Raw genomic sequence first — 24,919 nt, forward strand, 5'->3', positions numbered from 1 at the left:
ACATAAATCTGAATAGCGGAAATTACAACTTATACATCTATCACAAGTTAATTACAACAAAGAGCCATTTAATATCTATCTGTTTGAGTCTTATTAACACTATAACAATAATGGCTTAACAAAGAATAAGTGACACAAACGTCACAAGCCATACCAAACCTATAAAATAGTGGACAACCCGTGGTCCGACCATTACAACTGTCGCGGCGAGCTTCAGTCATAATATCCCAAGCACACTGCTATCGACCCATCGACTATACTGAAGTACCTGCGGCCAAAGAAACATCATCTACACGGTTGTGGTGGTATCCACATCCGCATAGGTGAAATAGTGAGTTCACCGCCTTAGTATACCTCATACTAAGACCTCAGTGGTATAAGACTAACTGAGTTTTCACAAAGAACCAACCTTTATATTATTTTAGTCGTGCGAGTACTATATTAGCCACAATTTACCAACAGCTAATGCAGCAAACACCGACTATTCAGAAATCATTTAAAACATACTATATAGCTGTGAAAACATGTAGAAGTTCCAGACATCCCTCCTTGGAAGTTTCTACATATAGACCCATCTATAATAATACTTTTCACCGGTCGCTTGGACATATGTGCACACGATCACTCCATCACAGATATCACGTATACACATAAGTCTTCAGCAAAGAACATGGCATCTTACTTTTCCGTACTAGGATAACATCCTTCAACAAAACACTCGCAACACCATCTCTAATCGTATTCCAGCTTCGTGCCTTGACGTCAGTAGATCATGAGAGCACTAGAGTTAAACTCAATCATGCTAACACATCTTTCCTGAAGAACAAGAACAGTCAACCTTCCTACTCATAGACATGCCATTACTCGCACCTGGGTAGTCATGTATCCATGTACTTTCAAGTTCAATGTATGCTATTAACACATGACTATCCGATAGAAATATACATAAGCGCTTTTCATTTAAAGACACTTATGCATACCAACACGTCTAGTAAAATCTACTCATAACATAAAAACCTCTCTCACAAAACAATGCTATATATGCTATGCATGAACTGGGGCTGATACTGTTATGCTGCTGATACTGATACTGCTGATACTGATACTGTTGTGCTGCTGATATACTGATACTGCTGGTATGTATGCTCTATACTACATGCTCAATGTTCCGTGCTTGACCAGTATATATTTCCTACTGTGTCACGCTGAAATTATGCAGTTGTTAAATCACGTCCTCTCAAAACAAAACAAATCCAGCATTTTACCCAACACTTTGAAATCATTCAAAACTTAGTTTCTTTATCAAATCTACGCAGTTTCAACATTACATGTTCTCAAACAATTTGCATAATTTAAATCTCAACCGCAAAACATACTCAAACATTTTAAATCAATTAACACCTTTCCCTCATGCATCAATTCTTAAACATCATTGATAATATTTGAACATAATCGAAACTAAACAAATCATCTCAAAGCATATACATTTCATCATATGGTTGGTTCGGTTTCATAAACAATATATATTTTTATCAATCCAATACATATAAAAATATATATTTTCTCAGTGAGTGGAATACCCACCTTGGCTGCATTAGACTCCAACTCGAACACTCCTTGGACTCTAGTCACTTGGACTCTACATTGGAGAACCAATTAAAGTCTCCAATCCGAACATGATCCTGCAAACATTGGTAGCATTAGACTATGCTATTGAATCACATACTCAATGACATCCTAACTACCCGCGTGCTCACACGTCACATCACTCGCTTCTAAAGCTAGCTAGGTATCCTAAACTACTATTAGGCTAATCATTGGTTATAGGTTCTTATTATATCTTGCTTATTAATTAGGAGATGTATTTACTATTTTATTTGCCTACCTATTATTTATTACATCACATTACCATTGTGAATCCATTAATGGTTTGTTGCTTATTTACTAAGTTAACAATATATATATTTAACATATATATATATATATACCTTCAACATTTAAACCTAATCCAATAATACACTAAAACACTTAGTGTACATGGATAGATGGATTAGCTACTTAGTCACCCCATATTGGATTCATATTAATTTATGTGTTCCTATAAGCTTGTTAGATTATATTAGATTAGGTCGAGGCACAAACATAGTTTTTCTATAAAATTACCTAAACACATACATTCGCAACTTTAGCTTCTATCCCTTGTTGGTCGTTTAACAAAGGACCTATATGCATTAACTTAAACTCTTCTCTAACAACTATCATATCCAAGCAAAACACCCCCTTCAACATCACTATAGAAATCAAATGACTAAAAACACAAGCAATTAGCCCAATCGGTTTCCATCCAAAGGATTCCTAACCAAACACTTATGCAATTAGCACCATCATAACATAAAATCCACAACCTTATCCAACATATCATCAAAATCCTCATTTACATATCAAGACCAATTCTCATCAACTTACATGAAGACTAGAATTGTATTACACAATCTAACATAATTCCTTAAGATAAATTGCCACCAAGAGCTAAAGCTTCATCAAGGGAACACAGCTTAACTAGAAATCAAACTCATCCATGAAATCCAACAACAAAGACACACCCATCAAAGCTTCAACTCCCTTCCATAAGCATAATACTCAATTTACAATTCCCAAATCTAGATTTGAATTACCATCAAAATACCCTTCCATATCACCAAAAATTCCAAAACTTTCCCAATCCAAATAACTCAAACATTAATGGAAAATCAAAGGACTAAAATAACATTAATAAATACTATTAGAGCCAAGATCCATAGCACCTAGTTCCAACTTCAATTAACATCAACGCCTAAAATATTTAACATTATAAGCATATCATGGAATATATATATATTAGCTCTCCTCAACTAACTACACATCAAAACCCATACCAAATATCAATTCCACTATATTCTTACAATTCATCACACCATCATAATCACTACAAATCCCATCAAAACTCATCAATTGTTCTCCCTATAATCTTATAACAATAATCGTCCTCTAACCACCTAGAAAACCATTAAACCATTAATATTCCATATTCAACACTTTAAAGGAATACAACTAAAAACCACTCTAATTCATCAACAATTTATAGCAAAACATTAACTACAATTCAACACCAATAATCAACATTAAAATTCTAATTCAAAATCCAATATTAACCAAGCTCAAATCCACAACACTCAATTCAATACCTATAGCCATTGCCGACACAACCATAGAAAACCCCCCAAAAATTATCAAACCCTAATTCCATAATAATCAAACCAACCCACAAAAATTATAGAATATACACCTTGGGGATTTTCCTCAATAAATCCGCCGGAAAACGCCACTGGAAGTCGCCGGAAATTCACCGGAAAAACCAGCTTCACGCCGTCGGGTTCTAGGTTGCTCGGGTCACTGGGTCGCGGGTCTGAGCTCACGGTTTGCGGGTCTAGGCTACGGGTCTTCTAAGCTCACGGGTCTTCGCCGGAAACTGCTAAAGGGACAGCCGGATTTCAGCCCTGGCCGCCGATCATGGAGGATCGGGTTCAACGGGTTCTCGGGTCTCACGGGTTAGATGGGTTTCAACGCACGGGTTCGCCAGAAATTGGGTCTGGGTTCCGCCGGAAATCACTCTGCCACGCCGGAAATCGCGTCCTCCAGCTCCGCCGACGTCCCCTGCGACTCACCATGGTTGGCCGGAAAACCGGACCTCACGGAGGTCAGGTCTTCCTCACGGCATCTCTCTCTCGGTCTCATCTCTCTGTCTCTCCACTCTCTCAATCCCACGATCTCTCCCTCATTCTCTCACTGTCTCTCAACTCACTCATTCGGTGAAGAGAAAAGAAAGAAGAAGAAATGAAGAACAGAGAAGATGGCAGAAGAATAGAAGAAGAAAGAAGAAAGAAGAAGAATAAAGGGGGGGGGGGGGGGGGGGTAGTGCGTGAACCAAGGGAGAAGGGAAAATTACTAAAATGCCACTCACCTATATATATGTATATTTACTTATTTATTTTCTTTTACTTTTCTATTTATTAATTGCAACATTTCCTATTTAATTTTTTCTTGGTCTTTACAGCAAGTTCAATGAGGCACCATATAGAGGAAACGTAGTTTTCAGAGATGACGACGATCGCGTACGTGGATTCTTGTATTGCTTTTAAGAGCTCATCAGAAACATACTTTCCTCTCACGAGCTTTTCATCGTCTCTAAACACGAGAATGCCTTTCTGTTTTAAAGCAGCATGTAGATGATCTGTAAAACTCTTGCGGGTGTCTTCGCCGTAGAAACTGAGGAAAGCATCGAATCTCCATTGAGGTGTTGAAGAAGAAGATGAAGAGGCTCTATAAGTGCTTGTGGACGCCATCGGAGAGTTACAAGCTTGTTTAACTAATTTGCAGATTTTGAGAAAAGGATTTGGGTCTTGTTATATGCAAGGCTTTCCGCGTTGTGAAAAAAGCGCGCGGTCAACATGAGGAAACTTGCAGGTCACTACAACACGCCATTTGTTTTTGAAAATTGTTGACAAAAACCTCATAATAAGCTCATGGTTTTTGACTCTCATCAATGTCCAGCTCAGTCATTGACTCGTTCCTCCCTTTAGCATTTGACTTATATTGCAATTGTCTGGCTTAAGAAATATACCGCGTTATTGGTGGTCCTATTTGAGAGTAATGTTTATTTTGATGAGTTTTAATTGTGCTTGATTAAATTTAATGGAAAATCAAAATTTCTTCAGATTTAATTCAAAAAATTAAGATTTTAAGTTTGCCTCTGGTTTCAAATTGATTCTTTCGTTAATCTACGGTTCAATTAATTAATAATATGCCACGTCAAACTAATTGATTGATACCATGCGACTCTCGTTTGACACATCATGAGTTAACTATACATATCACATGGTACATTTATTTTAAATCACAAATATACAATTAATTTTTTTTTTTTTTAAAAAAAAAATATATAGAAGAGATGCCTTAACTGATGAGGTGAGGCTACTCCTCACATAGAGGACCCCCCACCCTTTGGTGAGGAGAGGCTGCCCCTCACAGGAAAGGGACCGTCATCCTTCATATGGCGAAGAGCAGCCCTCTTACCTGTTAGGAGTGGTCGACCATATCGGGATTTTTTTTTTTTTTTTTTTTAATTTTTTATTTAGGCTATATTTATAAGTAAATGTGTTTCGTGATGTATACGGTTGACACATAATGTGTCAAATAAGAATCATGTAACATTAATTAATTGGTCTAATCTAACATGATACTTTGTTAATTAATTAGATGATAAATGATATATTTAAAATCAGAAGAAAACCTAAGAACGTACTTAAGTCTTGCAATTAAAAATTAAAAATTGAGAGCCTAAATTGAAATAGTGCGAAAACTTAAAAAGAATAAATTTGATACAAAAAGATTTATCATTATTCTTCAATTTGCGGTGTATGTATTGAACGCTTTTGAACGTACCACCAGTTCTACCTACTACACGCCTATCACAAAGAGGGAAACAAGAACCTCCTTAATTTTCTCCAGTTAATGACTTAAGTATTTATACTAAAATCTTTGGGATCCAATTCTCTCTCTCTCTCCCTGGAAAACAATAAAGAAAAAAGACTATATTGATCTTTAATTCATTGATTTAAGATAATTGCATATCATTTGGAAATCCAGGAATTGTTAAAATTCATGATGTACGTGTTCAAGTAACAAATTACAATTATGTTAACATACTTTATATATAGATCTTCAATTCATTCTCAAAGACATGCAAGATCATTCCATCCACTATAGATATGAAAATTAAACTAATTTATTAAATAAAGCATCTAAAAGGAATTAACTATAAATATTCTCAAAGTATTATATAATTTTCTTGATAATTAGAGACTAGAAAATATCAACCACAACTCAATCTAAATTGATGATTGGGGTTGGCAACTGACAACCTAAGAGGCTTTACTTAAATTTCAGATACTTTATAATTTTAAACTATTTAATTTATTAAATATAACTTCTGAATTTAAATAATTATTTAAAATCAAATAATTAAAATTTTATTAATTACGTCAATATTCATAATTTTTACTAACTTAACATTGTTGGAGAAAATACAACAGGAATAAATAAATAACATTTATGAATTCTAGAAGATGTGATTTTGTTACTTTTGTAGTAAATTGATTTAGTGCCCCGCCAATCAGACGCAGGGCAGTTTCTTAGCATTTGCCTGGAAAGGCATTTGGGTTGTTTAAAATAAATTGCACCAACCAATCCCGTGCGTTTTTTAATTGTCTCATATTTCTTTTATATATGTATAAAATGTCTCAGATAGCATCTAAGCCCAAAGTAAAGGTCTATTTTATCCAGTCCCTTAGTTCTCTCTCGTGACCAGTTTTTTGCAATTGTTATGCTTAATTATATTATGTATTAAAAATGTAATATAATTAAACAAATCCCACGATTTTAAAAAGTATCGCAGATGGTACTTGCATGTGGATATCTTATATAAGCTCACGTTAAATCAAAATATTATCATTGTCTTAAATATAAGAAAACTTCAAATACTTTGGATTCTTCGGAACTTTGTCAGCAACGAAACAGAAAGAACACGAATCAACAAAGAGGAAAAATACCAACACAAACCCATGTCACCATAAACACCAAAACATGAACAAAATCACCGAATATCAAAATTAAGCCTAAAATCAAATACACAAAGAGAGAGAGAGAGAGAGAGAGAGAGAGAGAGGGTAAAATTGGAAACGCACCACCAGAAGTCTTCTACAGTGTTGAAGGTGTAGTACTGTTTGCAGCCATCGCTTCCTCGCTCGCCTTTCTTGTGCTTTGCTTCTTCTTTTCTTTAATTATCGCATTGCCCTATCCTTTGGGATGGAAAAGGGGACTCCGATAACGTCAACTTTTTCTTGTCTTTCTCTGAGTGCCGGTTAAGAAGTTGTTTCCCATTTAACTTTTGCTAATAGGGCCATTGACCAAGAGACTAACGTCTCCGAATAATTTATAATCACATCCCAAATCTAAAAAAGATTTCCAACCACTTTCTAAATCCAAACCACTTGGAGAAATGCTATTGAGAACTTGGTAGAACTCTGAAGCATCATGCTTATGTACTACACGCGCCCTACACTTCTTTACCTCTACATTCAAGCAGCTGCCTGTTGTAATTGAAGCCACAAGGTTGCAGCATTCACCATCCAAATGATTTCTCGCTCTTCTCTTGAAGAACCACCTAGGTCGTATATACACCCAAAATCCACTTGGCTCAACAGAAGGGACTCTATGGTCAAAAAGGACTAAGGGTTCTCCAATATCAACTTCATTGGCTTGAAATTGACAAACAAAGTAAGGAAAATTAGGATTGCCGCCATCAAATATTCTAGAATTAGAATTCCCATGCTCATGGACCTTTTGTTTTTTTCTGTTTCTGTCAGGCTCATGAAACTCATAAACAATAAAAAGAGCATACCCCTTCCACCCATATGAGCCCAAATCTATATGCATTTGAATTGTTCCAAACGAATTAGTGCTTTTATCGTTGAACCACTCTGGGATTCCTGATCCTAGCAGCGCAGGGCCACATGCTACCTTAGTAACAAAATATGGAATCCATAAGATATAGACCAAATATATATATATATATATATATATAAACAATATTATAACTTAATTTTGTGCATTAAAAAAGAGATGAGTAAGAGACTCACTGGCTTCTCAATCCATAAAGAACTTCTCTCAATCCATAAAGGACTTCGTGGATGCAGATATAGGATCATCCTGGGTTTGCCATCATAATCAATATAAGTGGCCACAAAAGAGCAATCAGTGCTCCTTAATATTTCATTTGAAGTCCACATGTCCATTTGGTTATAAAACGTCTCCAGCGATGGGCAATTTCTTATACTCAAGTGTCTTAATCTGAATGGAAGCTTAGGCAATACTTGAAGCCAACTACAATCTTCCAAGTAAAGTTCCTGAAGATGAGAAAGTTGAGCCACACTATCTGGTATTCCCGTAAATTTGTTCCCGCTTAGATTTAAAGAATAAAGCGAGGATAAGCAACTAAGATCATTGGGAATCGCTCCATCAAATAGGTTGCAATAACTTAGATTTAAATCACCAAGTGAGGATAAGTAGTTAAGATCATTGGGGATCGCTCCATCCAACATGTTGCAGTGACTCAGATCTAGCGTTACAAGATTAGAAAGCTGCCAGATGTCTGGTATCTTCGTAAATTTGTTTCCACACAAATCTAATTCAATAAGTGAGGATAAGCAGCAAAGATCTTTGGGGATCGCTCCATCTAATAGATTGCAATTACTAAAATCTAGCCATATTAAAGAGCTTAAAGCTGAGAATGAACTAGGCATCAAAAGACTAATGAGATCTGAGCCACTTCCAGCTACACAAAATTCCTCTAAACATTCCATACCATTGATTAGATTCTTTGGGATTTTCTCTAGTCTTGAGCAATGTGATATATTGAGACTTACAAGAGACGTCAAACTCTTAAATGATAATGGTAACTCTTTTATGGCAGTCCCATCCAAATGAAGATATTGCAAAGATGTCATATTATCCACAAAATCAGGAAACTTGTTGAGTCTTGAACAACCAGAAAGGTTGAGATATTTAAGAGATTCCAATATGATCTCGTCTGCAAGTCTCTCAAGACTTTTGCAATCTCGTAGATCCAACCGTTTAAGCTGTCTTAGAAATCCAATGGATGTGTGGACCTTAGACAAACTGGTACAATGTTTAAGGTCTAGTATCTCAAGATTTGGGATTTGGCTTAAGTCTGGTGTCTCGATCAAGTTTTGAGAGTAACTCAACCTAATGCGTTTCAATTTGTCAAAACTCTGTTATAGAAGACAAATAAATAGTTAGATAAAACATATAAAATGAAGAAGAGTAAAAGGAAGAAGAAAATATACATTTGCATAAGCCAAAATCTTACCTTCCTTCCATCCCACAGTTTTTTGATGCAACTGTGAGGCATAATGAGCTCAACAAGATTGTCTGGTTGGAAATTGATCGGCAAGGATTCAAAAGGATATTTCCACATACTCATAACAACTAACTCATTGCTTAACATGAAATTTGAAGGATCTCCATACCATTCCAGAGTGCCAAGAGCATAAGAAAGGCCTTCTCTATAATGATGGCTTCTAATCTCAAGAATTTTCAATTTTTTCATCTTTGAGAAGGCTTCAATATTTAGTTGCTCCTGTTCCTTTAAAGGTAATTCTAGGACAATGCCTTTGACCGCATCAGTTCCCTAGTATCCAAGAAAAGTGAAATTAGTGTGGTGGAAATGTTTGACAAATACTTAAAAGAATTGGTATCGATCAAAACATACTTCTCTATGTTTATGTCTAGACTAATACACTTACCGTATTGTTTTTCAATACGTGAAGGACTTCCTTGCAATGCCACAATCTACTGCGTCCACCAGGCTCCTTAGATTCATCATCCACAATTTTTTGACCCATTTTTCGTAACAAATCATGCATCCATAATCTTCTCTGTGAGATTGTTAAAAGAGATTTGTCCACAAGAACATCGATATCGTTGTCCGGATAGTAACCAATACTCTCTAGTATATGTCTGATGCTATCTCTATGTTTTCCATTGAAGAAACATGCAATATCTAAAAACAATTTTTTCTCCAAATCCTCCAATCCATCAAAACTTATTTTAAGTTTATCCAAGATTTTTTCATTTGGCTTTTCTTTTAGTCTATTCCTGGCACTTATCCAAAAATCCATTCTTCTATCATATAAGAAGGAACCAAAAACTTCAAGAGCTAAAGGAAGGCCTTGAGCGTAGCTTACAACATCCTTAGACAATTGCACATAATTTTCTTTGGGATAGGGTTTCTTGAAGGCTTTCCAACTAAAGAGCTGTAAAGCTTCAGCAACATTCAGCACCTCAACCTCATAGGTATCATCCACATATCTATTAAGCAAATGGCGATCTCTGCTTGTTATAATGATTCTACTCCCTTCACCAAACCAACCATGGCTCCCTGCTAGTGCTTCTAGATGGTCTTCTTCATCCACATCATCAAGAACAATCAAAACCTTTTTATTACGTAGTCTGGTCTCTATCACTCTGCTTACCCTATGGTCATTCCATATATTCATTTCCCTTTCTGCTAGGATATCAAAAGTAAGTTGTTTTTTAAAATCAACTAGACCATGATTACTTTTGGTTCCTTCTCTAATACCAGTCATAAAGCAACTAGCTTCAAATTGATGAGAAATTGTATCATAAATGGCTTTTGATAGAGTTGTCTTGCCAATTCCACCCATCCCACAAATTCCTAAAAATCTAACATCATCCAATCCTTTACTAAGTAAGGTCATCATTTCCTCAACACGGGATTCTATTCCAACAAAATTCTTGGAAACATTTGACAAGTTATGACTCAATCCACAAAGTATCCTTCTACTAATTTCTTCGACAACTATTGATTCGTGCCTGTAATAAAGATTGGTTAGCGATAGCCATATATAGTGAGAGAAACAAAACGCTTAATCATGTACAATGTTTAGCTTTATTCAGCACCATATATATTTAAGGTTTAATTTGATTTGCTAGGTTCATCATGCGGTCTAATAAAAAAACCATGTTTTTTTTTTACCTAACTATAAAAGTTCAATGGTTTGATAGCGTATATATTTTACTAGGTCCTTTAATTATTTGTATGCTTCTTGCATGTATTCTCTTTTTTTATAGTCTTTTTTTTTTTAATCTTCACGTACAATAAGAGAAAGATATCAGAAATACACCAATTAAATATATTTACTACATAATGCTATTTTTTTTTAATCAAAGTAATTATGCACGAGATTAATGTACATTTGTGAGAGAGAATGATAGAGGCTAAAAAAATTATTCATTAATTGTCAACAGGTGTAAGGATTGGTATGGTGTATGGGTCATGGTTGTTGATGGTTAAGTAGAAATGGCTAGCATTTTAATCCACAATTTATGGATTTCTACTACGGTCCCCTAAATATTATTATTTATTAGTAAGATGTAGATTTGTGACCATGTCACAGTTTTTATGTGATTCTTTATTTGTTATGAGTACTATACAAAGTTTTTGTTATAAATTTCTTTATTATGATAATTTATTTTAGCTACATGCCTACATATATCTAAATCATTTTTTTTTTTAATAACTTCTTCAGACTAGTCATCGTTGCTTGTGGTACTTTTTCTACAAACTGAGTTTTTATGATGATGATGATGCCAATATATATATATATATATATATAGACCCAAAAGAAAAAGCAAAACAAAAAAGGAACAAAAAAGAAAAAGAAAGACGCTTCTGTCACTACAAAAATACACAATGAAAGAATTAGACAAGAATAGTAATCTTACGTATCATGTACATGCCATCCAGAAATTTTACCCACTTTTCTTAAAGCAGCTCTCCACTTTTGCATCATCTTAATGTCAACTTTGGGATCTTTTTCATGGCTAGCAAAAGCTTCTGCAAAACTCCCCGTCTGTTTTCCTACGTGGGAAGGATCCACATGATAGAAAATGGGCAAAACTGTGAGTCTCGTACGGGTATCTTTCATGCATTTGACAATGCGGGCAAGTTCAATGAGGCACCATTTAGAAAAAGCGTAATTTTCAGAGATGACGACGATCGCGTACATGGATTCTTGAATTGCTTTTAAAAGCTCATCAGGAATATATTTTCCTCTCTCGAGTTTTTCATCGTCTCTAAACACGATAATACCTTTCTTTGTTAAAACAGCATGTAAATGATCTGTAAAATTATTGCGGGTGTCTTTGCCGTAGAAACTAAGAAAAGCTTCGTATCTCCATTGAGGTGTTGAAGAAGAAGATGAAGAGGCTCTCTGAGTGCTTAGGGACGCCATCGATCGGAGAGTTACAAGCTTGTTTAACTAATTTAATTTGCAGATTTCGAGAAAAGGCTTGACCATTTTCCCTAACAAGCCTTTGGCTGTTGTTATATGCAAAGGCTTTCCGGGTTGGAAACATGCGGTCAACATGAGGAGACTTGTGCAATACGCGTTTTGACCACTACACTGTCGCCATCTTTTCTGGCACAAAGAGTCAGTCAATATTTCATATTTTCATACTTTGAAATGAAAAAGTCCATGAAGAATATTGAAGCATGAAGCGATATATGATCATTGCATCCACCATGGTCCACAGATACGAAAATTAAACTAATTTATTAAATAAAGCATCTAAAATTAAAGAATTAACTATATATAAATATTCTCAAAGTATTATATAATTTTCTTGATAATTAGAGACTAAAAAATATTAACTACAACTCAATCTAAATTGATGATTGGGGTTTGCAATGATCGAGTAATTCTAAATGTCAATTTTGTGTCTATTCAAAAATAGGTAGCTTTTAAAATCATAATTATTTGATTAAAATTTAATAGTGATTAATCCCACGTCTTATTGTGATTTTAAAAGCCACCTTATATTTGGATGGACACAAAATAGAATACATCTAGCATTACTCGTTGGCAATTGACAACTTAAGAGGCTTTACTTAAATTTAAGATACTTTACAATTTTAAACTATTTTATTAAATATATATAACTTCTAAATTTTAATAATTATTTGAAAATCAAATAATTAAAAAATTTATTAATTATATCAGTATTCATCATTTTTACTAACTTAACATTGTTGGAGAAAGAAAATACAACATGAATAAATAAATAATAAATGTGAATTCTAGAAGACGTGATTTTGTAGTAAATTGACTTTAGTGCCCCGCCAATGAGTACGCAGGCAGGGCAGCTTCTTGGCATTTGCCTGGAAGGGCATTTTAGTTGTTTAAAATAAATTGCATTTACCAACCAATCCAGTGCGTTTTTTTAGTTGTTATCATTTAAGTTGATGGTTCTTGAGGCAATTATTAACTGCTAATTTTTTATTTTATATATATATATATATTTTTAAAATCTGCCATGTTGGTTTGGTTGAATTTCTCATGTTTCTCATTTACTAAATTCTTTTTTCTACTTAATGATTTTCTACAGACGGCTTGAAAAATCCAATAGTTTGCATGTTTATGATTGTCTGGCCTGTTTGAATCCTAACTGGGAGGAAGTTATTGAATTCTGCATTCACCTATCCTACATACATTTTTCTTTTCATCTGTAAACAGCTTATTGCTTTACTAAATTGATATGATCAGTTGTGAATTTGGAAAGATGAATTCTGCATGGTTTGACTCGGTTAGTATTCTAGAATCTGATTCAGATGATGACTTTAGTAGTATACATGACGGCGATAAATCTACATTCATCAGAACAAAGTGATTTATTTTTCATTACGATTATATACTCTTATTTGTGACTTTGTTATTGGTCTTTTTGGCTGCCAGATTTTTTCCCCTCAGTAGGTAATGCAACACAATTGCTCCAGTATGAAAGTGCAACCGAATGGTGTTGTTGATTTTCTAATGGACATCATAGTGCTTGGTTGTGTACATTTTTTTTTGGTTGATTTTTTTGTTTGTGGATTTGGATAGTTTTGTTGCTTCAATTTCTCTGCAATTTGGATTTTTTTTTTTGGATAATTTTAATTATTTTAATTTTGTTCTTGTATCACTTGCAATTTGTCTATTGGTATGAGTTGATTTTTAGTCCTGGTAATTTTTCTAGGTTCATCATGTGTGTTTGAATGGTTATGTGTTCTAGTTCTCGCATATATGTACTCGAGTGACTCATTAGCGGTGACCCATTGAGTCACCGCTATTGATCATTAGCGTTCGACTTTTAGTGACCATCCTATTAGCGGCCACATGTCGCTGCTATTGATCAATAGTGGCGACAAAGTACTCATTAGCGGCGACATTTTGTTGCCGCTAATAAGCTTATTTTTTATAGTGGTGTTCTTCAGACTATGGCGTCCAAATGGATCTTGAAGGAGTTCAAGGGTTTACAAAAATAATCTCTGGTGAGGTTCGTCTCGCCCAAGCCGAGTGTGTACGCACATCTCGATTAGTTTCCCAATGTCGCCGCTAATAAGCTTATTTTTTGTAGTGGTGTTCTTCAGACTATGGCGTCCAAACGGATCTTGAAGGAGTTCAAGGGTTTACAGAAATAATCTCCGGTGAGGTTCGTCTCGCCCAAGCCGAGTGTGTACGCACACCTCGATTAGTTCCCCCCCCCCCCCCCCCCCCCCCCCCCCCTTTTTATTTTGAGCTATTTTAGGGTCCTTCAAACCAATTCCATTAGTTGGAGCCGTTTTGGTTTAAAACGGCTCAAATCGTTAGAGTGGTTTTGGTTTAAAACGGCTCAAATAGATTAGAGTCGTTTTGGTTAAAACGGCTCAAGACGAGATTTACCAACCCTATGGTTTTTTTTTAAAAAAAAAAGGCTCAAACTGTTTTGAATCGTTTTTAGACCTTAAAACAGCTAAAAAAGCTTTTTTTTTTTTTTTTTTTTTCGTAGTGTTGCTTCGCATTTGTCACTCCAGGTAAATCAGACATTCTTCTTCTTCAATGCAGTCAAAAGGCCTGAAAGTTTAGAGAAACCTTCAACGAATCTTCTATAATAACTGGCCTGTCCTAAGAAACTCTGAATCTCTCGTATATTTGTCGGCCGCTCCCAATTCATTACTGCTTCAATCTGACTTGGGTCAATGGCTATACTGTCTTTTGAGATTACGTGGCCAAGAAATGAAACTTTCTCCAGCCAAAACTCATACTTCTTGAGTTTGGCGTAAAGCTTCTTCTCCCTTAGAATTCCTAGCACTGTTTTCAAGTGCTCTCCATGGTCTTGGTGATTGGTGGAATAAACTAATATATCATCTATAAACACAACCACGAACCAATCAAGGTACATGTGAAATACCCGGTTCATCAAGTCCATGAATACAGATGGTGCGTTAGTTACTCCAAATGGCATAACCAAAATTCATAATGGCCATATTGTGTACGTATCGCCGTCTTTTGGATGTCTTCTTCCTTCACCTTGAGTTGATGATATCCCGATTGAAGATCAATCTTAAAGAAAACCGTAGCTTCTTTAAGTTGGTCGAAGAGGTCGTCAATTCTTAGCAATGGATATTTGTTTTTAATTGTCACCCGATTCAGCTCACGATGGTCAATACATAGACGCATTGAACCATCATTCTTCTTTACAAATAACACTGCCACTCCCCAAGGTGAGACACTAGGGCAAATAAAACCCCGATCTAAAAGCTCCTGAAGTTGCTCCTGAAGTTCCTTTAATTTCGATGGTGCCATCCGGTAAGGCGCTTTGTGAATTGGTTGATTACTTGGTATTGAATCGATGGTGAACTCAATCTCTCGATCGGGGGGTAGTCCTTACGAGATTTCGGTGAAGACGTCGAGGTAGTCACATACTATGGGTATATCTTTCAGCTTTTTCTCCACTTCGGATTTGGCCTTCACATAAGCTAGGAATGTCGGTGCGCCTTCTCGAATGCTCCTTGCTTGAATTGCTGAAAGAAGGGGTGGTGTAGCTTGTATTCAGGATCCACCAAACTTCAATTCCACATCACTAGGGGGTCAGAAAACTTCTTTTTTTTCTACAATCAATACTTACATAAAATTTTGACAACTAATCCATTCCTAGAATGATGTCAAAACCAAGCATTTGGAATACTGCTAGGTTTGTTGGTAAGACTCTTCCTTCTATAATGAGTAGGCAGTCTTCTATAAATTTTCGACTTGTCACTACATCTCCAACAGGTGTTGCCACACTTATGTTTTGTTTTAAGGGTTGAGTGATCATACTACAAAGTTTAATATTATTATTATTATTTGTCTTTTGCCTTTGCTTTTATAGGTTGAGGGAATTAGATGATCTTAACATAAAGTGAAGTTAAAAAAGATCTTTGATAAATTAAATGGTTCTATTCTTCTTTTATTTTAATTTTATATCATGGATAATGTTTCTTTTATTTACAAATAATTTTTGTTATAAATGTTTGATAGAAATATGCATTTGAATATATAAAAAACTGTAAAAAAAATAGAAGAATAAACAAATTAACTGAAACTCAATACAAATTATATAAATTTGATACTAGCAATATAATATTGAATTTCAAAAGCTATAAAAACATAATATAAAAATTAAATTAAAATAAATTATATTTATATTTATATAAAAAAGGACTCATTTAAAATTATCTTCTTAAGCTTCAAAATATATAGAGCCGGCCCTTCCTAATGCCCCTAACAACAAATTATTTTGGTCCGTGACCCCTACCCATAAGAGTTTTCGTTCCTAAAAGGACCAAAAAAAAAAAAAAAATGACAATAATTACTCTAGTATTTCTCATTTAATAATGCAATTAATGCCATAATTTGCAGATTTTGAGAATAGGCTTCAGTTTCTTAACGAGGCTTTGGCTATTGTTATATGGATACGATATATAAATATCAGTCTTTTACTTATATATTTGCCTAATGCCTAATGATAAATTTTAGATTTGCCTAATGCTAATTTATTTATTATGTTTTGTTGTGAAGATGGCTGTACGAGAACTTGTTTTCGAGGTGCATTTTGGTGGTCATGTAGATAGGCGGCTTATGAATTCATATGTGGGGGGGGATGTTGATGTGTTCAAGGAAGTCGCTGCGGAGGATAAGATGTCATATTCAGTGGTTGAAAATATTGCTAAAACTTATTGATATAAATCAGGGGATTTATTGTACTACTTACTGCCGGGTAGTACTATTCGAAATGGTTTGACATTAATTACATCAAACCATGATGTAATTGAAATGGTTAAACTCCACCAAGGTCTGCCAATTGTGGAGTTGTACATTGTTTCATTTGATGAGCTAGCACCCGACAGTGAGTATGAATACGATGATGATGATGTTGATGATGGGGTGTATTCTAGGATCGAGAGAGATGATCCGTATTGGGATGAGGTGTGAAGACCAAGAAAAATTAATAGGAATTTAGCGTTTAATAAATTGTATTTATTAAATGGTGAGACTAATAATTATTTTAGGTGTTGATATTTATATTGCCAAAATAAAATGCCTAAGATAGAATAATAGGAATATAAATTGTAGTATCATAGTGGGTCCTAGTTGAGTGAGTAATTAATTATATTAACAAAGGTGTGGTTTAAATTATGTAGGGCCAAATGTTAATTTTTAAATGATAGAGTTTTTATAAAATGGGATTCTATTGTAATTTATATAAATGGGGGAATTTAAAATAAGAAAATCCCACCCACTGCCACGTGTTGGCTTGTGGTTGGATGAGAGAAGATAATTCTCTCCCTCACTTTTCAGCCACACACTCACTCACGCCGCTCTCCTCTTCTTCCTTTCCTTTTTCCTTTTTTCTTTCTCTTTTCTTCTCCTTTCTTCTCCTTTCTCACGCACCCACCAGCCTCCCTCTTCCTTTCTTTCTTCTACCCATTTCTCCTACTTCTTCTGTGCACCAGCCCATGAGAGATTGTGAGGGAAAGAGAGACTGAGAGACCGAGAGCGAGCCGGGAGCCGAAACCCGCGACCCGTCGTGCAGTGCACAGAGCCGACGAATGGCGGTTCCAATGGCGACTCCGGCGAACCAAAGCCGAAATCCGACGATTTGATGGTGATTTCCGACGATCCCATGGCGAAACCCATAACCCGAGCGACTCGATCCACGAAGACCCGTTGAACCCGAGAGAGAGACCCGTGACCCGAACGACCCAAAGACCCGATTCTCTATGGGCGTTTTCTGGCGGCTCAGTGAGGGATTTCCGGCAATTTTGGGATGATTTCCGGCATCTAGGCAGTGGATCCTTCCTTCTTGATTTCCGGTAGATTTTCTGTAATTTCTTGTTAATTTGTAGTTGTTATTTTGTTGATTATGTGTTGATTAAAGAGTGAATTAGTTTTGATGGTTTTTAGATGTGCCCCTAGTTTGCAGTGTTTTGATTGTTAGGCTAGGTGATGGAATGTTTTGGAGAAGTATGGGCTGAATATAGGTTTGTGATTCTTGATAATTTTGGGTGGAACCCGTGAGGTGTAGGGCTCAAAAGTGTCCTGTTTTAGGGGTTTATTAAAGTTAGTTTGTGATTTTAGTTATGGATGGCTATGATTATTCGATTGGCCGTTTGATATTGTATAGGATTATTAGTGATTTTTATTGAATGTTATGTTGATGGCTGAATAGGTGTGATTATTGTTTGTTGATGTGTTGGTTGATTTGATGATATTTCTTGAGCTTTGTTGATGGAACTTGGTGGTGAAAGGGGCTGATTTAAAGTGATTATGGATTGGTGTTCTTGAAGTTGGATTTTTATGGGTGTTTTAAGTGGAACCCAAATCTGGTTTTGGGTTAGTAATTTGAGGATGTTGGTTAGTTATGTGGTGGTTTTAGGAGGAAAAATATATCATTGCTATTATGTAAATAAATTGAGTTCAATGGTATATGGGGTTTTATTTTTATAAGACATATTTAGTGATTCCTCGTTGTGGTTGATTATAGGTAGTTTTAGTTGAGAGGATTTTAATTAGGTGTGTTTAATAAAAGAATGGATGTTATAAAATGCGATTATAAGTTAGTTCAATAAGAGTTATTAAATTAGTAAGTTATATAAGATTAAGGTCCTATAGTTTAAACTACCTATATGGTTAGTAGTTAATAAAGATTAAATACTTAGTATATTAGTAATTGTAAGTCTAAAGCCTAAGGTTAATATAAAAGGGGACATCAATTCTAGTAAGAATGTCAATGAGTTATAGATTACCCAAATAACCCTATGTTTGTAAAAATAAGCTAGTAAGCCTATAGAAGCACATAAATACACTATGGATCCATTATGTGACTAATTAGTAGCTAACTCACCTATCCCGGTACCCAAAGTATTTTGGTGTATCATTGGATTAGGTTTAAGCCTATTAAGTATGGTATGTATATATTTATATACATACATAAACATGTACATGGGTTCAATATACAATGTTTAATTTAGTAAATAAATAACAAGCCAATAATAGATTAAGAATAATAATTGGATTTAATAATAATGGTAGGCGAATAAAATAATAAGCGTGTCTTAAAGATAATAAGTGGAATATGATACAAACCTATAATTAATGTTAACCTAATAATAAATGACAAGTTATAAAAAGGATTAGGAGTAATAATGTGACACAACAAAAACAGATAAGCTAATGGAATAATAGATGTGTCTTTTAGTTAATAAATAAGATAAGACGCAAACCTGTAACGAACAACTAATCTAATAATAGCTTAAGGTGTTTAGCTAGCTTTAGAAGCGAGTGAGGTGACGTGTGAGTAAGTGGGTAGTTTCTGTGTCATAGAGTTTAGGTTCAATAGCATTGTCTAATGCTACCAATGTTTGCAGGATCATGTTCGGATTGGGGACTTTAATTGGTTCTCCAATGTAGAGTCCAAGTGACTAGAGTCCAAGGAGTGTTCGAGTTGGAGTCCAATGCAGCCAAGGTGGGTATTCCACTCACTGAGAAAATATATTTTTATATGTATTGGTTTGATAAAAATATATATATTGTTTATGAAACCGAACCAACCATATGATGAAATGTATGTTTTGAGATGATTTGATTAGTTTCGATTATGTTCAAATATTATCAATGATGTTTAAGAATTGATGCATGAGTGAAAGGTGTTAATTGATTTAAAGTGTTTGAGTATGTTTTGCGGTTGAGATTTAAATTATGCAAATTGTTTGAGAATATGTCATGTTGAAACTGTTCAGTTTTTTTGAAGAGAATATGATTTGAATGATTTCAAAGTGTTGGATAAAATGTTGGATTTGTTTAGTGTTAAGAGGACGTGATTTAACAACTGCATGATTTGAGCATGATACAGTAGTGAAATATATACTGGTCAAGCACGGAACATTGAGCATGTAGTATAGAGCATACATCAACAGTAGTACAGCAGTAAAGGAACAGGATACACAGTAAAACAGCAGTTATCAGCATCGTGGGGGACCGAAGCCCCAGTAGACCCAGTCATGCATATCATGTATAGCATTGTTTAATGAGTGATGTTTTTATGTTATGAGTAGATTTTACTAGACGTGTTGGTATGCATAAGTGTCTTAAATGAAAAGCGCTTATGTATATTTCTATCGGATAGTCATGTGTTAATAGCATACATTGAACTTGAAAGTACATGGATACATGATTGCCCAGGCACTAGTAATGGCATGTCTATGAGTAAGAAGGTTGACTGTTCTTGTTCTTCAGGAAAGACGTGTTAGCATGATTGAGTTTAACTCTAGTGCTCTCATGATCTACTGACGTTCAAGGCATGAAGCTGAAATACGATTAGGGATGGTGTTGCGAGTGTACCGTTGACGGATGTTGTCCTAGTATGGAAGAGTAAGATGCCATGTTCTTTGCTTAAGACTTATGTGTATACGTGATATCTGTGATGGAGTGATCGTGTGCACATATGTCCAAGCGACCGGTGAAAAGTATTATTATAGAGGAGTCTATATGTAGAATCTTCCAAGCGGTAGATTGGAACTTCTACATATGTTCACAGCTATATAGTATGTTTTAAATGTTTTCTAAATAGTCGGTGTTTGCTGCATTAGCTATTGGTAAATTGTGGCTAATATAGTGCTCGCACGACTAAAAATAAATAGAGGTTGGTTTTTTGTGAAAACTCAGTTAGTCTTATACCACTGAGGTCTTAGTATGAGGTATACTAAGGCGGTGAACTCATTATTTCACCTATGCGGATGTGGATACCACCACAACCGTGTAGATGATGTTTCTTTGGCTGCAGGTACTTCGGTATGGTCGATGGGTCGGTAGCAGTGTGCTTGGGATATTATGACTGAAGCTCGCCGCGACAGTCGTAATTGTCGGACCACGGGTTGTCCACTATTTTATAGGTTTGGTATGGCTTGTGACGTTTGTGTCACTTATTCTTTGTTAAGCCATTATTGTTATAGTGTTAATAAGACTCAAACAGATAGATGTTAAATGGCTCTTTGTTGTAATTAATTTGTGATAGATGTATAAGTTGTAATTTTCGCTATTCAGATTTATGTTTTCCGCTGCATAGATAGATGTATGTTATACTCTGATTATCAGGTACATGTTATGGGGCATGTGCCATATGTTGGCTGAGCGACACGTAGTCGTGCCACTGCGATGACTCGTTTATGTTTGTAAAAAAAAAAAAAAAACGGGTCGTCATATGAGGTATATGAACCGGATCTTTTTGCTGAAAATAATGATATTCCTGAGATTTCCATGGGGGGTGGCATGGGAGCTGGTCAACATGTTAGTGGGGGGGCATGAGAGAGGGTGAAGATGTCCGGGGGGAGGGCAGTGTAGACAATGAGGATGGTGAGGAGGGTGAGGAAGGCGAGGAGAGTGAGGAGAGTGAAGATGGTGTTGAGGATGATGATGATGATGATGACGATGACGCCAACTCAGATATGGCGCGCAGTGATATTCTAATATCTCATCCCAATAGTGATAAGGAGGAAGAGGTAGCATCTTAGAGTAAGTATGTTACAAAGTCATCTGAGTTCCAGATGGCTGACTTGGGGCACCTAAAATTGATAGGCACAAGTTGATGATGATGGTCAAAGCTCCCTCTGTCAAACATCTGATCTCCAGCCTACAATTGACGCTGAACCGGTGAGTTTCAAAACACAGTTTGACCCACCATTTACATTGCAATTTACACTAATGTTGAAAACATGTGCACATTTTGCAGCCATCAATTCCCCATAATACCCCACCTACTACTGTTGCTTCATCTAGAGGTATAGGGGTCAGAGTAGAGGTAGGTAGGAGTATTGGTAGGGGTAAGGGTAGTGGTAGGGGTCAACCTACCCCACAAGGGATGCCATCTGCACGAACAAGAAGTTAGTATGAGTCACAGAATCAGACTCGAACCAATATCATTGTGAGCACTCCTCTCTTATGTGTTGATTTCTAATTATTTCTTATTCAAAATACTGATTTTGTTTTGAAATAAATTACAGCCTGAAGGTAATGTGAAAAAAGTAAGATGGTGTGGACCCCAAACGATCGGTCAGCCTTGGTCACAGCCTCATCCTCAAACAAATGTGATTGTAAGCACTCAAAAACATACATCTACATTTTTTTTTTAGATGCTTTCTGTAATATTGGCCTACACCAATTAATGCGTCTTTACAGTCACAAGGTACTGCCAATACCGTAAGGTGGTATGGACCTCAACAACCAAGAAGTCAGTAACAACCTCAACCTCAGCCTGCTTTTATTTCAGTTTGTTACTGCATTTTAGATTATATAAATCAGTATCCTAATTAATGGTTTAAATTATAGTCTCAAGGGAATGTTAATACAGTAAGACTATATGGACCTCCGCAGACAAGGAGCCAATATCAGTCACAGCCTCTGCGTCATACTAATGCTATTGTGAGCCTTCAAAATCCCCATGTTATGTGTTGGATTTTGATTTATTTTTTACTCATTGTGAGCACTAATTTCCTTTTGAATTTACGGTTCCAGGGTACTGTCAATACAGTACAACTGTATGGACCTCCTCAGACAACAGGACATTCACAGCCACCTGGCTCTTCACAGCCACATGGCTCTTCTCAAACATTAGGTTGTTCTCAGGCATCGGGTTCTTCTCAGCCGGTGGGGTCTTCATCAAGGCCGGTGACTAGAGCTAGAAATATTGTTCCAACAGTAGATAAAGCAATGGAAATGATTGAGGCTAAGAAGAACAAGAGAAAGAGGCCAGATTGGAAGTGATTGAGCATCAATGTTGTTTCTTTTTAACTTATGTGGTGTTACATATGCAACTGTTAACTTATATGGAACAGTTTGTTGGGTTGCGGTGTGATTTATATGTTGTTGGATGACAGAACATGTTTTTTGTGTAAGTATGTTTTAGATATGTTTTGCTGACAAACAGCTATTTTAGGGATTGTAAGTGGAATGGCTATGCAACAACTATTTTCGGGATTGTAAGTGGAATGGCTATGGTGTAATGTAAGTATGTTTTGGATATGTTTTGTTGACAAACAACTATTTTCGGGATTGCAAGTGGAATGGCTATGGTATAGTATAAGTATGTTTTGGATATGTTTTGTTGACAAACCACTATTTTCGGGATTGCAAGTGGAATGGCTATGGTATTTGATGTCAACTATTTTTAGTATATGAATTGTTTGAGTTTGTGTTTGAATTGTAAATTTTATACATCCCTTACAAGTCCATATTTAAAATCACACTAAAATGTGCATAACTCCCAATTACAAGTGTGACCATCTTTAAAATCACACTAATGTCCACAACAAAATTACAAACATCAAATTCAACCACTTTTAGTTTAACATCAAGTAAGTACCTCTAGGTTGACCATAGCCACTAATGTCTACAACAGAATTACAAAACATCAAATTCAACCACTTTCAGTTTAACATCAAGTAAGTACCTCTAGGTTGACCATAAATGTCTACAACAAAATTACAAAACATCAAATTCAACCACTTTCAGTCTAACATCAAGTAAGTACCTCTAGGTTGACCATAGCTACTAAGGTAAAAAACTAAAAGCAAAATGACTATTACTATCGATGCCCGAAACATCTTCCAATTAGATTGATGTAGCTCCAACTCCAGCCTAAGTCTAACATATTGATCATTACATTTTATTTCAATCAACTGCTCAAGTCTATCAATATCTGCTTGGCGTCTATCCTCCATGCGTTTGAAATGTTCCATTACTTTCACCTCGTATGGCGACATCTCGATATTAACCCATGCGAAAAAAATCACAATCACCATCTCTCTACAAGAAAAAAGGAAGGCAAAAAATGATTGAGCATACGACAAGCGAACAAAGTATAACACAATCTTAATTTCAGAAATTACCTTGTAGTTTTCACACCCATACCACTTCCTAGCGCTATTAGACATAGTCCAAGCGTACCTTACACGTGCAGGTACTCCACAATAACATAATCGACGTACAGTTGCCGCATCAGTATTTGTCGACATTTTGTACCTCATAACATCGAATCCAACCAACCAACCGACAAAAGTAAAAATCTCATTTTGTGCCTCATCCAACCAACCACATAACATTTTGTACCGCATAACTAATCATCCAACCAACCAAGCATGTCAAACAAGCAAGCATCTCATAACATAATTATTTTGATCTAATCATAAATATCTATCTTCAATGTTTTCAAAACAATGATCAAAGTGATTCCAAGAAACCTTATTCAAAGAAACCTTGATGAAAATGTGAAACATATGTGACAAAGATTTCCTTAACATAATTCATGATGATTAGCTGTGGATTGTAATGCTCCAACAAAATTGACAATTGAGAATACATGTACTCACTGTCAAACCTGGAAATTAACCAGCAACAATAAGACCCGATTTGTACAAATGGAACAAAAAACAAAATTAATTGAAATAGATTACCACCCATCAACAATAACGACCCGGAGCCTATGACAATCAATCCAACAAGCAAAAATCAACCATAGATTACCGCCCATCAGCAACCATAAATTTCAATACCATAACAAGCCCGAAACATCTTCCAATTAATTCAAATGCAACCAGTCAACCATTCCTTAAAAATCAAAACTCAGCTCTCAAAAATGACATCCCTTAACAGACCATAAATGTGTTAAAAACCCTAAAAACAAAAACCACATTAATGTATGAAAAAACTGGTATAAAGCCACAATAGGACAATGGCGGCAACTTACAACGGTGGCGTTGATGTCAATGCAGCTGGGTGTTGGGGAAATTTTGAGAGTGGAAAAATGGCCGAATGACTTCGGGTCCTCGACGCCAGAGTTGTTGATGGCTGGGCAGAAAAGATTTTGGGGTAGGCGACGCCGAAGTTTT

General features: G+C 35.7%; 3 protein-coding genes and 2 long non-coding RNA genes across 6 annotated transcripts; 2 read left to right on the forward strand and 3 right to left on the reverse strand.

The window, feature by feature from the left end:
* Positions 1 to 3: 3 nt before the first annotated feature.
* On the reverse strand, positions 4 to 3,917 carry LOC133877519 (uncharacterized). Its single transcript, XR_009901757.1, has 3 exons — positions 3,326 to 3,917; positions 1,585 to 1,682; positions 4 to 289 (listed from the first exon to the last, which is right to left on the reverse strand). It is a non-coding gene; the product is annotated as an uncharacterized LOC133877519 (long non-coding RNA).
* Positions 3,918 to 7,942: 4,025 nt separating this feature from the next.
* Positions 7,943 to 10,750, reverse strand: LOC133876710 (TMV resistance protein N-like). Its single transcript, XM_062314964.1, has 4 exons — positions 9,423 to 10,750; positions 8,987 to 9,307; positions 8,150 to 8,888; positions 7,943 to 8,058 (listed from the first exon to the last, which is right to left on the reverse strand). Exons 1-4 carry the CDS (start codon positions 10,398 to 10,400, stop codon positions 7,943 to 7,945), a joined length of 2,154 nt encoding a protein of 717 aa, XP_062170948.1. The 5' UTR covers positions 10,401 to 10,750.
* Positions 10,751 to 11,420: 670 nt separating this feature from the next.
* Positions 11,421 to 11,933, reverse strand: LOC133876711 (TMV resistance protein N-like). The gene has a single exon (XM_062314965.1). The coding sequence runs from the start codon at positions 11,931 to 11,933 to the stop codon at positions 11,421 to 11,423; it is 513 nt and encodes a 170-aa protein (XP_062170949.1).
* Positions 11,934 to 17,391: 5,458 nt separating this feature from the next.
* On the forward strand, positions 17,392 to 21,085 carry LOC133877520 (uncharacterized). Its single transcript, XR_009901758.1, has 3 exons — positions 17,392 to 17,851; positions 19,406 to 19,503; positions 20,800 to 21,085. It is a non-coding gene; the product is annotated as an uncharacterized LOC133877520 (long non-coding RNA).
* A 267-nt stretch (positions 21,086 to 21,352) lies between these two features.
* LOC133877517 (uncharacterized) lies at positions 21,353 to 23,144 on the forward strand. 2 transcript variants are annotated; one of them, XR_009901756.1, is made up of 6 exons: positions 21,353 to 21,686; positions 21,766 to 21,957; positions 22,037 to 22,126; positions 22,212 to 22,263; positions 22,362 to 22,454; positions 22,548 to 23,144. XR_009901756.1 is itself a non-coding variant. In XM_062315856.1 (5 exons), exons 3-5 carry the CDS (start codon positions 22,243 to 22,245, stop codon positions 22,794 to 22,796), a joined length of 363 nt encoding a protein of 120 aa, XP_062171840.1. In that variant the 5' UTR covers positions 21,717 to 21,957; positions 22,037 to 22,126; positions 22,212 to 22,242; the 3' UTR covers positions 22,797 to 23,144. The 2 variants fall into 2 exon arrangements, 1 of the variants encoding a protein (XP_062171840.1); XM_062315856.1 differs by lacking the exon at positions 21,353 to 21,686 and having other exon boundaries at positions 21,717 to 21,957.
* The last annotated feature ends 1,775 nt before the right edge of the window (positions 23,145 to 24,919 follow it).

This window comes from Alnus glutinosa, chromosome 9, assembly GCF_958979055.1.
Source record: "Alnus glutinosa chromosome 9, dhAlnGlut1.1, whole genome shotgun sequence".
NCBI classification, from domain to species: Eukaryota; Viridiplantae; Streptophyta; class Magnoliopsida; order Fagales; family Betulaceae; genus Alnus; species Alnus glutinosa.

Coding starts and splice junctions, on each gene's coding strand:
- LOC133876710 (XM_062314964.1), bottom strand. CDS start 10,400: ATGATGACCTTACTTAGTAAAGGATTGGATGATGTTAGATTTTTAGGA. Junction 9,308..9,422: donor ACGTATTGAAAAACAATACG/GTAAGTGTATTA, acceptor CTTGGATACTAG/GGAACTGATGCGGTCAAAGG. Junction 8,059..8,149: donor TAACTACTTATCCTCACTTG/GTGATTTAAATC, acceptor TTTAAATCTAAG/CGGGAACAAATTTACGGGAA.
- LOC133876711 (XM_062314965.1), bottom strand. CDS start 11,933: ATGGCGTCCCTAAGCACTCAGAGAGCCTCTTCATCTTCTTCTTCAACA.
- LOC133877517 (XM_062315856.1), top strand. CDS start 22,243: ATGGACCTCAACAACCAAGAA. Junction 22,264..22,361: donor TGGACCTCAACAACCAAGAA/GTCAGTAACAAC, acceptor TTTAAATTATAG/TCTCAAGGGAATGTTAATAC. Junction 22,455..22,547: donor TGCGTCATACTAATGCTATT/GTGAGCCTTCAA, acceptor TTACGGTTCCAG/GGTACTGTCAATACAGTACA.